Source organism: Coenobita brevimanus, chromosome 39 (genome assembly GCF_032717465.1).
Source record: "Coenobita brevimanus isolate Jiangsu-jjx chromosome 39, ASM3271746v2, whole genome shotgun sequence".
In the NCBI taxonomy this organism is placed as follows: domain Eukaryota; kingdom Metazoa; phylum Arthropoda; class Malacostraca; order Decapoda; family Coenobitidae; genus Coenobita; species Coenobita brevimanus.
In genome coordinates, this window is record NC_136992.1 from 23,056,374 (window position 1) to 23,071,974 (window position 15,601).

Below are 15,601 nucleotides of genomic sequence, written 5' to 3' on the forward strand. Positions count from 1 at the left end.
ACCAAATGTAACCTAACCTACCCTAACCTGTTACAACCTAACCTACTATATATTACCACCCAACCTACTCTAGCACAACCAAACCTGGCAAAATAAGGTATCATCACAATTAAATGTAACCCCCATGCAAGACAACTCACCCTGACTTTGGGTATTTTGGGAGGCTTGGGCTGCTTCTTACGCTTCCTGGCTGGTGCAGCACGGGAGGAGTAGGTTTCATCATCATCATCATCTGGTTCCTCCTCCTCCTCTTCAAGGAAGGCAGTCTCATCAAAGTAGTATGGCTCCTAGATGAGAGAGAATCCATTACTGCAATGCCTGGAGGTGCAACACATTAAAATGTCCAAAAGCATGCTGCTATGTGTTTTAACATTTAATTCAAGGAACCCAAAATGTTGAAAACATGAATATTATTGTAAGTACCTGTTTCAATTTATTATACTATTTATCACACTCTCTTAATATACAGCCTGTGTAAAATGCACAATTCTCTTGCTGAATATGAAATACAAGTACAGGTACAACACCAATTTTCTAGCACTGGATGGTCTGTCACCTCTTTTTATTCATACAAAATTACGATAGGGCATTTGAAATTCCCATGCCTGACAGACTTGTTTCCTGGGTGGCCCCAGTTGGGGCTGAATAGTGCATGACCACCTGGATTGCTTACATTACATATCTTGGTGGCAATCCCTGTATCTTTTCTTATTCTTATCTCGTTTTACTTACATTTAGCCCTGACTATGGCTTCAAAGAATGATTCAAGTGTCAGTGGTGGTGCCAAGCATAAACACCAGCCTATTTCAATACTGTACAGTTAAACCTCCTTGATCATGTTAATCGGTCCACAAAACTACAGCAATGACAAAACCCCTCAATAACCAAATAAAGCAAATAAATAGGGATAAATGTTAACTGGTTCGGGACTCACAAGTTTACACTTGCTTTTTTGTCTAATATTCGAATAACAGCCCCTAAAATGACTGGAAGAACTGGATCAGCAATGTTTACACTGATTCTGCAACTGTCAAATGTGGACCAGACGCTTTTTCTCTCATATTTCTCGTAACTAACTTTGTAAGCCAGCATTATCATTGTACTATATCAGCAAATATGAAATTCTCACAATCAACTATTCCAAACCATGAACTTCTGTTCTTGAGAAACAGTACTACTAGTTAAATTTTTTTCTTTCAGTTAAAATTACCCATAGATACTGGAACACCAATTCAATTCCCTCTTAATTGCCACCACAATCAAATCAAAAGGTTATTTCCATCATTGGTATCTACTGAGACACTTTATAAGTGTGTGTGGAGTGCATAAAGTGTTATTATGTTTGTGGACTTTGCGCGCAGAAGCCAGTCAGCACAAGGTATGACATTACCATAGTAACCGATACATAGCTACCCAGTGATTTATCTCACTGGCCGTCTATATCTTAACATTTATTTTCATTCACCTGTCTGGTCACAATGGTGAATTAAGAACTATTTGGGGGGGTTTAAAGAAATGAACATTTTTATTACTGGTAGATGGGGGTGCTCACCATCCACTCACTTCATGTACTGCTGCTCTCAGGTGGCTGCCCTTTCCTATCTCCCTTCCTTCTTTCCTTACCATCATGTCTTTCTTATGTCTTTCTTTCCTTCTTTCTTTCCTCTTCCTTTTGTCTATGGGTGACTTTACACTAAGTGACAAGCCAAATGGTTTCCTATACACCAAGAAACCATTTACTATGCTGGGTGGTAACCACAAAACCAAATTATGGGGCCAATTGGTTTAGTGGGAAATTAAGGCACTCCAAATGGACTGAGCCTGTGTCGGTTTATATCCAAGGGGTAGCTGGAGTTTATTGCTCATGTAATGCCACTCAGGGATGAGTGAGGCTGGCCACTCTCACCTTAAATATCAGGACCAACTTGTCTAGCCTCGGGTTCCTATGCTCCTCATGGGGCAACATAGGATTAGATATTATGTATGTATGTATGTAAGTATGCAACATTTTCATTATACTAAAAACATAAGCAAATAAAGCAGAATAAGGCAGAAATGTAAAAAAAAAAAAAAAAAAAAAAAAAAAAAAAAAAAAGGAAAATGGTGTTCCTGTGCAGAAGTTTCGTGACACATGTATTGGTTTGTCAACTGCTTAAGACAAAGAGATGCAAAAGAGAAAAAAATACTGTAATTCTATGATGACGGTGATTCAAAGAAGCAAATGAACATCAGAAAAACTATGAAAGATGGTAAAAGTATTGAGCATAATCGAGTAATGATGGAATGGTTTTGACAGTGTCGAATGAAATGGACTTGTCAGGTACTGCAGCTTGATAATGAACTCAGCTCAGTTGTTCCATAAAGAATTTAAATTAGAATTTTGGTGTGATTACAGTTAAAGGCAGTGGATCAGAGGTGTATTGCGGAATTATTATCCGTGATCTCCATTGGTCCCTGTTGAATTACTATACATATGTGGCTTATGTGGCCATGATTAGTCTGACAAAATGGTTCATCCAGCAAGGCTCTGGAACCAAGGATGCTAAAAAATTGGTGTTTTGCCTGTGCCGTATACAGTAAATGAACAGTCTATTCACTTAATGCACAAGAATCTGGGCAGTAGAAGACCTCACTCTCTAAAAATTTTGCACTTCATAGACAATATACCTTATGGGGAAAATTGCACTTGGTGGGATGGCTGTCTCAAAAGTCGCCCGTATGGCCCCTAATCTGTCATTTTGCTTATGTACTATGAGACATTAAACACATGTACAGGTTTCCCTCATATTCACTGGGGTTGGGGGACACAGACCCCCATGAATGGGGGAGATCCGCAAATTGTGGATGCTTTCCCCAGACAGTGCACATATAGCATCATTTTTTTTTTTTATGCAAGAAAGAAGGAACCAAAGGTCAGGAGCCCGCTAAACGTTCCTCCCAAGAAAAAAAACAAAAACAATAAAAAAGAGAGCCAAATTTAAGATCTGTTCATTTCAAGATGCCTGGACACACTGTGTTTGAAAGACTGGAGATCTTAGGAAGTAGGAAATACAGACAGAGGGAGACAGTTCCAGAGTTGACCTGTTGCATAAATGAAGGACTGGGAGTAATTAACCATTAATGCATTACTCTTGCATTAGAGAGTTGGACAGAAAAGGGATGAGAGTTTGTTGCTAGACGGGTGCTACGCGACCGTCATAGGGGTGGAGGGATGCAAGCAGACAGTTCAGAGGAGCAGCGACCATTGAAGTAGCGATAGAAAAGAGATAAAGAAGCAACAGTGCAGCGAAGAGACAGAGGTTGAAGGAAGCCAGTAAGAGAAGGAGAATTGATGAGACGAAAAGCCTTTGACTCCACCCTACTTAGAAGAGCTGCATGTGGGGAGCCTCCCCATGCATGAGAGTTATACTCTACACAGGGGTGAAAAAAAACCATGTATAAAGTCAACAACTGTGCAGGCGTAAAGAAGGTACAGAGTCGGATTAGCACACCCAAACTCTTGGAAGCCGATTTTACAAGAGATGCAATATGATCTTTCCAAGATAAGTCCTGAGTACATGAAACCCCATGCATTTTCAAGGATGATGCAGGATTGAGCTTGATATTATTAAACATTTGTGGGTACTCCTGTGGAAGATTGTGTCGGGTTGATAGGTGTAAAAACTGAGTTTTTGATGCATTAAAAACAACAAGATTATTTTTACCCCAGTCAGAGATATGAGCCAAGTCAGACATTAGGTTTCCCACAGCCTCATCCCTTGTTTGTTGAAGTAACTGCTGAGATGGACGTTGCAGGAACCGAATGGAAAAGTGAAGGGTGGAATCATCAGCGTATGAGTGGATAGGGTTAGATGTACAAAGTGAGCCAGTGATAGGACAGAGCCCTGAGGAACACCACTGCTGACAGATCTAGGAGAAGAACGATGACTGTCTACAACAGTGGCTACAGAAAGACCAGGGAGGGAAGTTACAGATGAAGGCACAGATGGGAGGATAGAAACTGTAAGAGGGCAGGTTGGAAATTAAAGATTTATGCTAGACTCGATCGAAAACCTTTGAGATGTCAAGTGCAATGGCAAAGCTTTCACCAAAGTCCCAAAAGGGGGATGACCAGGAGTCTGAAAGGTAGGTGAGAAGATCGCCAGTGGAGCATCCCTGACGGAACCCATACTGATGATCAGAAAGAAGGTTGTGATAGGAAAGATGCTTTAAAATTTTTCTGTTAAGAACTGACTCAAAAACTTTTGAGACACAGGATGTTAAAGCAATTGGACAATAGTTAGAGGGTTGGGAATGGTCACCCTTCTTTGGGACTCGCTGAATGAGAGCAAACTTCCAGCAAAGAGGAAAGTACAAGCTGACAGACAAAGGCGAAAGAGTTTACCTAGGCAGGGTGTAAGCACAAAAGCGCAGTTCTTGAGGACAACAGGAGGGACTCCATCAGGCCCATATGTCTTGTTAGTATTAAGGCCTGTCATAGCAGAAAATACATTAGCTGAAGAAATTTTAATGTCAGCCATGAGGAAGGCAGAGGGGGGGAATTGATGGAAGAACAGCACTGGAATCGTCTAAGGTGGAATTGGAGGAGAAAGTCTGAGCAAAGAGATCTGCTTTATCAGTAGAAGAAATAGCTACAGTGCCATCAGAATAGAAAAGAAGAGCGATGGATGATGAGGGAAAGTTGTTAGAAAGGTTTTTTGGCAAGGTGCCAAAGGAGAGGAAAGAATTCAAGTTTGAGAGTTGAGAGCATTTGGTACAGATGTAATTATTTTTAGCAGAGCAAAGAACAGACTTAGCACAATTCTGGGCAGAAACATAAGCAAGATGTGATTCAAGGGTGGGTTGGTTCTGGTACATTTTATAGGCCTTCTCCTTGTTGCGGACAGCATTAGAACAAGCGTGATTAAACCAAGGCTTTCTTGCATTAGTTAGGGGATAAGAGAAAGGAATGTATGCTTCCATGCCCAAAAGAATAACTTCCGCAATGAGCAATGCACACTCTGATGGCTCCCATCCATGGAAGCAATAATCATTCCAGGGAAAATCAAAGAAGTACTGCCTCAGGGCCTCCAAATCCACTTCTCCACAATGCCACAGTCGACGTTTCTTTGGAGGGGCCACAGGCCGTACTTGAGCACTGAGACAGGTCAAGGTAATTAGGCTGTGATTGGAGGGGCCCAACAGAGAGGAAAGATTAACAGTGTAAGCAGAAGGATTAGTTGTAAGATGGAGGTCAAGTAAGTTGGAGCTCTCTCCAAGGCGGTCAGGGATACGGGTAGGGTGCTGTACAAGCTGCTTTAGGTCATTAAGGATAGAAAAGATGTAGGCTTGTTCACCAGGTGAATCAGTGAAAGGAGAGGAGAGCCAAAGGTGGTGGTGAACATTGAAATCTTCTAAAATGGAGATTTCAGAGAAAGGAGAAATGGATAGAATGTGTCCCATCATAAAAGTAAGATAGTCGAAGAATTTTTCATAGTCAGTAGAATTAGGAGATAAGCAAACAGAGCAGATATATTTAGTTTGGGAATGACAAGAAAGCCGAAGCCAGAGAGTAGAGAATTCAAAAGAATCAAGTGGAGTAGACTGTAGCACCAGTCGAGCAGGGCAGTACTCCCGAGGTGGATGGAAAGCTGATGACAGGGAGTGCTGGAGCTCCCGTTTCATCAGCCCTCAGGACTAGTTCCTGACCATCCCCCTTTGCTGAACTTTTTCAGTGTCTCAGTTACACAGAGAGTAGGCCAGCATGCTCTCCAGTACAAATTTCTCTAACTATCTTCACCAAACTACATGCACAGTACACACTACACTTCCTATTCAAAATTCACAAAAATGGCGTCGATTAATCAAGCCTCGGAGTCCCCAGGGGGGGGACCATAAATGCCCCCACCATCTGCCCCTCTCCAGGTGACGACTCGAGGTGCCTGGAACCACTGTCTGACTCTCTTCTTCTTCATTTCTGCAACATTCGCGGCCTTTCATCTAACTTTCGCTCTGTTGAGCACCACCTCTCCTCCTCTAAACCTCACCTTCTTTTTCTGACGGAGACTCAGCTGTCTGAGGCAACCGACAGCAAACCCTTTTCTGTATCCTCCTACTTTCTCTATACTCATTTCAAAGCCAAAGGTGGCTGTTGTGTATACATACGCAACGACTTATCTTGCTCTCGTGTTCCTGAACTTGATTCATCTGAATTCTCCACACTCTGGCTTCGGCTTTCCTGTCATTCTCTGACTAAATATATCTGTGCTGTTTACTTATCCCCTAATTCTACTGACTATCAAAAATTCTTCGACTATTTTACTTCTACGATGGAACACATTCTGTCCATTTCTCCTTTCTCTGAAATCTCCATTCTTGGAGATTTCAATGTTCACCACCACCTTTGGCTCTCCTCTCCTTTCACGGATCCACCTGGTGAACAAGCCTACATCTTTTCTATCCTTAATGACCTAGAGCAGCTTGTACAGCACCCTACCCGTATCCCTGACCGCCTTGGAGAGAGCTCCAACATACTTGACCTCTTCCTCACAACTAATCCTTCTGCTTACTCTGTTAATCTTTTCTCTCCGTTGGGCTCCTCCGATCACAATCTTATTACCTTAACCTGTCCTATCACTCCGGTACGGCCTGTGGACCCTCCAGGGAAACGTCGTCTGTGGCATTTTGGAGCCGCGAACTGGGAGGCCTTCAGGCAGTACTTCTTTGATTTTCCCTGGAATGATTATTGCTTCCATGGCCATGAGCCATCTGAGTGTGCCTTGCGCATTACGGAGTTTATTCTCTCGGGCATGGAAGCATACATTCCTTTCTCATATCCTTTGACTAACGCAAGAAAGCCTTGGTTTAATCACGCTTGTTCTAATGCTGTCCGCAACAAGGAGAGGGCCTACAAAAGGTACCGGAGCCAACCCACCCCTGAATCACATCATCTTTACGTTTCTGCCCGGAATCGTGCTAAGTCTGTTCTTCGCTCTACTAAAAATATATTTTTTTTTTTTTTTTTTTTTTTTTTTTTTTTTTTCCTGTAACCTGAGATATAGGATCAAGATGCGGAGATTTGATTGTAAACAAGCATTTAGCCAGACTCATCAAGGAATTTGTGGGGCAACATAAGATTGGATGATGGATGGATTATTATTATTATTATTATTATTATTATTATTATTATTATTATTATTCATCTTAAATGTCAGGACCAGCTGCCTGGCCCCGGGCTTCTGCGCTCCTAGTGGGGCGGCGTGGGATTGGGTGATGGATGGATGGATGGATTATTATTATTACTGTATTATTATTATTATTATTATTTATTGACATGAATTGCACAAATGACACGAAGTGCATAAATAACGTGCAAGAGAATCTTAACCAGATTTCTTTGTTAATATTATTATTATACCATATAACCAAACCATGCGTGCTCCCTATGTGTCAACAAGTGGGTTGGTGGAGGGTTAGTGCCCCTCCCCGTAAAACAAATAACTCAAAGTCAAATGGCCACCCCTTGTGGGATTGTGGCGTCTGGCAATAGATAGATAGATAGACTAAATGCTCTCAACTCTCCAACTCGAATTCTTCCCGCTCCTTCTGGCACCTTGCCAAAAATCTTTCTAACAACTTTACCTCATCATCCTTCCCTCCTCTTTTCTACTCTGATGGTTCTGTAGCTATTTCTTCTACTGATAAAGCAGATCTCTTCGCACAGACTTTCTCCTCCAATTCCACCTTAGACGATTCCGGTGCTGTTCCTCCATCACTTCTCCCCTCTGACTTCCTCATGGCTGACATTAAAATTTCTTCAGTTGATGTATTTTCTGCCATCACTGGCCTCAGTACTAACAAGGCATATGGGCCTGATGGGGTCCCTCCTGTTGTTCTCAAGAACTGTGCTTCTGTGCTTACACCCTGCCTAGGCAAACTCTTTCGCCTTTGTCTGTCAACTTGTACCTTTCCTTCTTGCTGGAAGTTTGCTCTCATTCAGCCAGTCCCAAAGAAGGGTGACCACTCCCAACCCTCCAACTATCGTCCAATTGCTTTAACGTCCTGTATTTCAAAAGTTTTGAGTCAATTCTTAATAGAAAAATTTTAAGGCATCTTTCCTATCACAACCTTCTTTCCGATCGTCAGTATGGGTTCCGTCAGGGACGCTCCACTGGCGATCTTCTCACCTACCTTTCAGACTCCTGGTCATCCTCCTTTCGGGACTTCGGCGAAAGCTTTGCCATTGCACTTGACATCTCAAAGGCTTTCGATCGAGTCTGGCATAAATCTTTAATTTCCAAACTGCCCTCCTACGGTTTCTATCCTTCTATCTGTGCCTTCATCGCTAGCTTCCTTTCTGGTCGTTCTATAGCCACTGTTGTAGACGGCCATCGTTCTTCTCCTAGATCTATCAACAGTGGTGTTCCTCAGGGCTCTGTCCTGTCACCAACTCTCTTCCTTTTATTCATCAATGATCTTCTAAGCTGTACATCTAACCCTATCCACTCATACGCTGATGACTCCACCCTTCACCTTTCCATTCGGTTCCCGCAACGCCCATCTCAACAGTTACTTCAAGAAACAAGGGATGAGGCTATGGCACACCTAATGTCTGACTTGGCTCGTATCTCTGACTGGGGTAAAAATAATATGGTTCTCTTTAATGCATCTAAGACTCAGTTCTTACACCTATCAACCCGACAAAATCTTCCACAGGTATACCCATTAATGTTTAATAATATTCAGCTTAATCCTGCATCATCCTTGAACATGCTTGGGGTTTCATTTACTCGGGACTTATCTTGGAAAGATCATATTACATCTCTTGTAAAATCTGCTTCCAAAAGATTGGGTGTGCTAAGCCGACTCCGCTCTTTCTTTACCCCTGCACAATTGTTGTCTCTATACAGGGGTTTTATCCGCCCCTGTGTGGAGTACAACTCTCATGTGTGGGGAGGCTCCCCACACACAGCTCTTCTCAATAGGGTGGAGTCAAAGGCTTTTCGTCTCATTAACTCTCCTCCTCTTACTGACTCCCTTCAACCTCTGTCTCTTTGCCGCACTGTTGCATCTTTATCTCTTTTCTATCGCTACTTTAATGGTCACTGCTCCTCTGAACTGTCTGCTTGCATTCCTCCACCTCTACGACGTGCGGTAGCACCCGTCTGGCAGCAAACTCTCATCCCTTTTCTGTCCAGCTCTCTAATGCAAGAGTTAACCGTTACTCCCAGTCTTTCATTTATGCAACAGGTCAGCTCTGGAACTGTCTCCCTCTCTCTGTATTTCCTGCTGCCTATGATCTCCAGTCTTTCAAACGCAGTGTGTCCAGGCATCTCAAAATGATCGGATCTTGAATTTGGCTCTCTATTGTATTTTGTTTTTCTCTTGGAGGGAACTGTTACTGCGGGCTCATGGCCTTTGATTCCTTCTTCCTCGCATTTAAAAAAAAAAAAAAAAAAAAAAAAAAAAAAAAGGAACACGAGAGCAAGATAAATTGTTGTGCACATATACACAACAGCCACCTTTGGCTTTGAAATGAGTATAGAGAAAGTAGGAGGAAACAGAAAAGGGTTTGCTGTCAGTTGCCTCAGACAGAAAGAGAAGGTGAGGTTTAGAGGAGGACAGGTGATGTTCGACAGAGAGAAAGTTAGAGGAAAGGCCACGAATGTTGCAGAAATGAAGAAGGAGTGTGTCAGACAGTGGTTCCAGGCATCTCTCAGAGTCATCACTGGGAGAGAGGCGGATAGTGGGGGAATTTATAGTCCCCCCCCCCAGGGGACTCCGAGGCCAGATTTTATTGTGCCATTTTTCCTTTTTTAATTTTGAAAAGGAAGTGTAGTATGTACTGTGCATGTAGTTTGGTGCTGATAGCTAGAGAAACTTGTACTGGAGAGCATGCTGGCCTATTCTGTGTTATTAAGACACTGAAAAAGTTCAGCAAAGGGGGATGGTCAGGAACTAGTCCCAGAGGCTGATGAAACGGGAGCTCCAGCACTCCCTGTCATCAGCCTTCCATCCACCTTGGGAGTACTGCCCTGCTTGACTGGTGCTACAGTCTACTCCTGCTGTAAAAACCATTTTAAAGACACGAAACCAGCACAAAACGTCACAAACATATACTGTTCTACTGTATACAATACTTTAATAATTAAGAAGTTTAAGTAGAGACATCATGACAAGTGTGGGAAGGTGGAAGGAAACAAGGGTGAAAAAGAGGTGAGCTTTATTCCCATCTAGTTTTCCCTGTATCTTTTCCAGGGGTACTCCTGAAGATGCCACAGGCAAAACTAGTCGGGAATAAAGCTCACCTCTATTTCACCCGTGTTTTCTTCCCCCTCCTGCCCACAATAAAGAAGTTGTTAATGGGTATGGTTATATGAATTTAGGATAATTTTGTTGTTGATGACTGCCATGGACTCCCATGGCGGTGTGCACAAAGACCTTAAAACCCATTTCTGGGACCTGAAAACAGCATAAAATATTACAAATATATACTGAACTGTAATAATGAATAAGTTTTTAATGCACATGGTTATAAGAAGTTAGGGTAGCTAATGGATTCCACAAACTTCCACAGATGTATGCACCACGTGCACACAACAGTGTGAGTCTGGGACAGTCATCAAGTAAATAAATTACTGCAACTTCTTGATACCATACCCATTAAATACAGAGTTAACTCACCACTGTCTCTGAAGTTATAGCAGACAAACACTGACAACGTGTGTGATGATGATGATGATGATGATGATGACAACGATGACGCTGAAGATGATTAACCATCAGTTACCGATGACAGATGAACTGCTATGAGATAATGTGAAGCGTAATGGCATAGCATGACAAATCTACATGTGCGTAGACTCCCTGTCATTTCCACTGCTGTCATCATTGCCGAGGGGTGGAGGATCATCAAGGCCCACCACGGAGGCAAGTGGAAAAGATGCAACGTCAGGCTCAGGCTCAGGTTTAGGTTGAGGCTCAGCCTCAGACTCACACATAGGCACAAGCACAGCCTCAGTAGTCTCAGGAATTACTGCAGGTCTCGATCACCTTGTAATGAACATGGTGATGGGTAACTGTGATTGTTCCCTCTTCATCTCCTCCAAAACTGTCTTGTATGGAGCTACTGCAGCATCTAACATGTTAAATGCCCTCACCAATGATGGGTGCATATCGAAAAAAAAATTGCTTAAGTTGAGCAGTCATCCTAACTCCCTCCCCCAGCTTCTCAAGGGTGAGAGCTTGCTGCTAGGGTGCTTCCTCAGGATTATCCTCATCTTCCTCCTCCTCACTCACAGACTTAACCATCTCCACGAGTTTTCCTTCAGACAGCTCCACCTCATGGCATTCCACCAGGTCCATCACCTCACTCTCCTGCATTTACAGTACGTGAAGCCTTCACCTCCTACCTGCCTTGCCAGTTTCACAGTCCTTAGCACGGCCTGCTCCATCTGGTCACATGGAACAAAGCCCTCAAAATCTTGGACGCACTCCAGCCACAGAGAACTCCAACAGCCATTCACTGACTCTGGCCGCAAATATTTCATATTCTCCTGCACCACCGAGAGGTAGTCTGTGATGGTGAACCCTTTCCAATAATCCATTACACCTAGGACAGGACTGTCTTCCAAGGCAGAATGTAGCCTAACCATGGAAAGCTTGGTTTAACAGGCCTTAAGGGCACTTATTACACCTGGTCAAGAGGTTGTATGATGGAGGTTGAGTTGGGGGACAGAAAATCAACCTCCACGTGTTAACAGAGGCCTTGCAGTGACTGTGGGTGGCAAGAACCGTTGTCCAACATTAGGAGGACCTTGAAGTGGATGCCCAACTCCTGAAGATATGCCTGGACCTCCGTCAGTGGGCAATGGTGGAACCAGACCATGAAGATGTTGCTGGAGGTCCATGCCTTTTTGTTGCTCATCCAGTAGACAGGGAGGTTTTTGATATGCTGCTTCAGTGCTCTTTGGTTGGCAGACTTACAAATAAAGCTTTGCTTAATCATGTGGCCAGCAGCATTACCACACAGTAGAAAGATGCAACAATCCTTAGCGACCTTGAACCCTGGCACCCTCCTTTCCTCCCTTGCAACATACATACAATCTATCTATCTACCTATTGCCAGACGCCTCAATCCCACAAGGGGTGGTCACAAATAAATCGCCTCCATGTCGCCCTGTCCCCCGCTTTTTCACTGTCCTGCTCCCAGCTCACACCTCTCTCTCTCATATACCTCTCCACTCCATCCCTCCATCTCATACATACATATCCAATAAAGGCCTGTCTTGTCCACATTCAAAACTTGTTCAGGCCTGTATCCCTTCTCTTTAATGATTTTCTTGAGTTCAGGAGGGAATGCTGCTGCTGCTGCGTGGCTGGCCGACCCTAATTCCCCCGACATTTTAAGGCTATGCAGGGAGAATCGTTTCCTGAACCTGTTGAACCAACCCTTGCTAGCTGAAAATGGAGGAGGGCTGGTTGCAGCAGGCCCAGGGTCTGCACTGGTGCTAGGGGCCTCAGGATCAACAGGTGCAGTGCTCATCTGATCATACAGTGACTTGGCATTCGTACGAATTGCATTAGAGTCAATAGGACTGCCTATACAATGTTGGTCTTCAAACCATACAAACAGCCTTCATCATCTGTAGCATAACTCTTACTAGTGGTGCATGCTTGGCTGAAGCTGGTGCAGTGGACTGCAGTGCCCCTCAAATTCTACTCTCATTTTTCGTAATGTAATGCACTGTGCTCTCACTCACTTTAAACAATTTTCCTGCAGCTGCGTAAGACATGTACTCCCTACACTTATCAAGCAACTTGAGCTTCTCCTCAAGGCTCATCACTTTATTTCTGATGCCTAGAGGTGGTGCACTCTGCACTAAGAGAGGCAACTCACTTAGGGTCCATAATGGAAAACAGTATCGCACACATGGGAGCACAAGTTATAACACTGAAGGGCACTAAAAAGCTCACAAAATGAGGCAGTTATTCACTCAGCAGTAGAGTATAGCACTGCAATACCAGTTATTGAAAGTTTTGCACATGTGAGAGCACTATATGGCACAATAAAGATGGAAAGTTTGATACTGTACTGTACTTGCGAAGGTTGAAATGCTTGCAACGGTGGCCAGGCAGAGAGTGAGACAGAGGTAGGGTGGCACTGTGGCTTTGTATAGGAGTGACAGGACTGGGTGAACAGGAACGAGCAGGAAGAGACCTATGCTGCAAACACACAGTAAATCAGCCCCGATGTTAAGCCACAAATTTGCGGGGGTGTCAGTGGTGGGTCCGCAAATCATGGGAGTTATCTGTACATGGTAAGTACAACGCACACAATAGTTTCTTTCCTTAAAATCTATGAAGGAAAGGCTTAACTGACCAGAAGAAATGGGGTTCTGAGGCAAGGTGAAGTAGTTACGGTGCCTCGGCCCCAGCACCCTCCACATCGCCCAACTCCATCACACCACCTCCACCATCAACATGCTTCACATCAGTCATGAACCCTCAAAGTCCAAGGCAGACAAAACAGATGCACCATTGTTGTCATCCTCAGCTGACGTTGAAGGCACTGGATGATCTTCTTGTTGTGGTCTAGTCAAGAAGGTGGTGATCACAGTCTGATGCCTTTGGTTCACTTCCTCAGCATGCCTGCTTCAGCAGCAATAGAGGCTGTTTTCTATGGCATTCAGAACCTCTTGTGCTCTCACTTTACAGTTTTCATTCAATGTCACTTGATCTACTCATCAAAGGCTGCCAGGATTTTGTGTTTTGGATCAGTAGATCTTCATTATCCATGGCCATGGCTTGTGATGTCATGACCCGCATTGATGTTATGACCTGTGCCACTTCCTCGCATGCTCTACATGGGTAGGTCACGCTCTGTAGTGCAACACTGGATTCGGCTCACTTTGCCCCTCTGATTTTGTGTTTTCAAAACCAACTTGCACACTACTAGCTATTTCATTTTTCATCCCCCCATCATGCTCTAGGTATTTCGTGTCACAGAAACTCACATATTAAGTGAATGGACTGTACATTTTAAGCTCAGTGTTCCATGCCTGCATGGGGCAGAATCTTTTATTTTGCTATTAACAACACGGGCACTCAGGGCTGGGCTACTGGGTTCAGACATTTAAGGCAAGGTCATTACTAAACCCAAATCATTCCTCTAACTTGCACCTTTTTGTACTACATCTGACTGAAGTGCCTTGTGTTACTTTATATAAATTACATAAATCAAACTGTCAATTTTATAATTCAGACACTTATGAATTCTTGAAGGACTGGTGCTTTTGAGAAACAAAAGAAAATACATTGGTGCTTTGTTGTTGCTCTTGGTGTTACTGTTATTACTATTACTATTACCACTGTTACTGCTGATATTTTTATAATTATGCTCAAAGAATCAGTTCATCAGCTAATAACATAGAGTGGGATACAGCCCATGTCATGTGCATCTTCATACCATGTCCAATTCATTTAATTCCTTAATAGTTCCTTAGCATTATGAATTTCCAAACACTCTTTCTCAAACATTTATATCATATCCATTTATCTTCTTGGTCTTACACACCTTCTCTCACCTGCAAACAAGCTCAAATATACCCTCATCACATAACTTACCATGCTTGCATTCTCCCTGTATGACCATATCATTCAAGTATAGTACAATATATTCCTCTGATCAATATACAGTAGACCCTTGCTTTAACAGACCTTGATAGACCAGATATCAGATATAACAGATAATATGAAGGCCACCAAACTTCCGTTGGCTATAACAAACAATGTCCATTAAATGGGGCGCAACAGGCCACATTACATGTGTTTCCTACCGATTTTACACCAACCTGGCCTGAACTTACCCTCTCCCCACCATGACTGCTGAGTTGAATAACAGACTAGTCAGTCCCCTACTTATGAAGGATCAACTTAAGAAAAATCTGCAGACACGCAAAAAAGTGTGTGTGTGTATTTCTCTAATTGTATTTACCTATTTGTAGTATACAGGAATTGAGCAATGCTCGTGTTGTCCTGTCTCCATATCCACATTTATCAAGTCTACCTTTACACACATGAATGTTTTTCTCATGCACCACCTCTTTGTCTAAGTCGTTCCAAATATTTAAGTATTTACCTAATATACCTAATTGTGATATACACGGAATGTACTATGCTCGTGGGTTTCCGTCGCTGTTTCTCAATAAGTCGAATTTAGCTTTAAACTCGTTTAAGTTTTTAGAGTGGACAATCTCTTTGTCCAGGCTATTCCATAAGTCTATACTTCTGTAAGGAAAGCTATATTTCTTGATATCCTTCAAGCAGCTTGACTTTTTGAATTTCATTCCGTGTCCTCTTGTTGCTCTCTTATCCCATACAAACAGATCTTCTTTGTCAATTTTATCTACTCCCACCATGGTCCTGAACACCGCAATCATGTCTCCCCTCTTTCTCCTTTCCTCTAACGAAGGCAAATCCAGTTTTTCCAGCCTCTCTCTGTATGACAGGTTTGTCAGACTGGGGACCATCTTGGTTGCTGTTCTTTGTATTCTCTCAATCTTGTTTATATCTTTCTTTTTGTGTGGGGACCACACTACCACTGCATATTCTAACCTGGGGC

At 43.0% G+C, this 15,601-nt stretch overlaps 1 protein-coding gene across 1 annotated transcript in view; it reads right to left on the reverse strand.

The window, feature by feature from the left end:
- Positions 1-15,601, reverse strand: part of LOC145396870 (zinc finger protein ubi-d4 B-like) — a 636,773-nt gene that overhangs the window by 465,568 nt on the left and 155,604 nt on the right. The window contains exons 6-7 of the mRNA XM_080270158.1: positions 9,495-9,500; positions 141-287 (exon numbers count right to left, since the gene is read on the reverse strand). Of these exons, the coding sequence (XP_080126284.1) occupies positions 141-287; positions 9,495-9,500 (153 nt within the window). The remainder of the gene's footprint in view (positions 1-140; positions 288-9,494; positions 9,501-15,601) is intronic.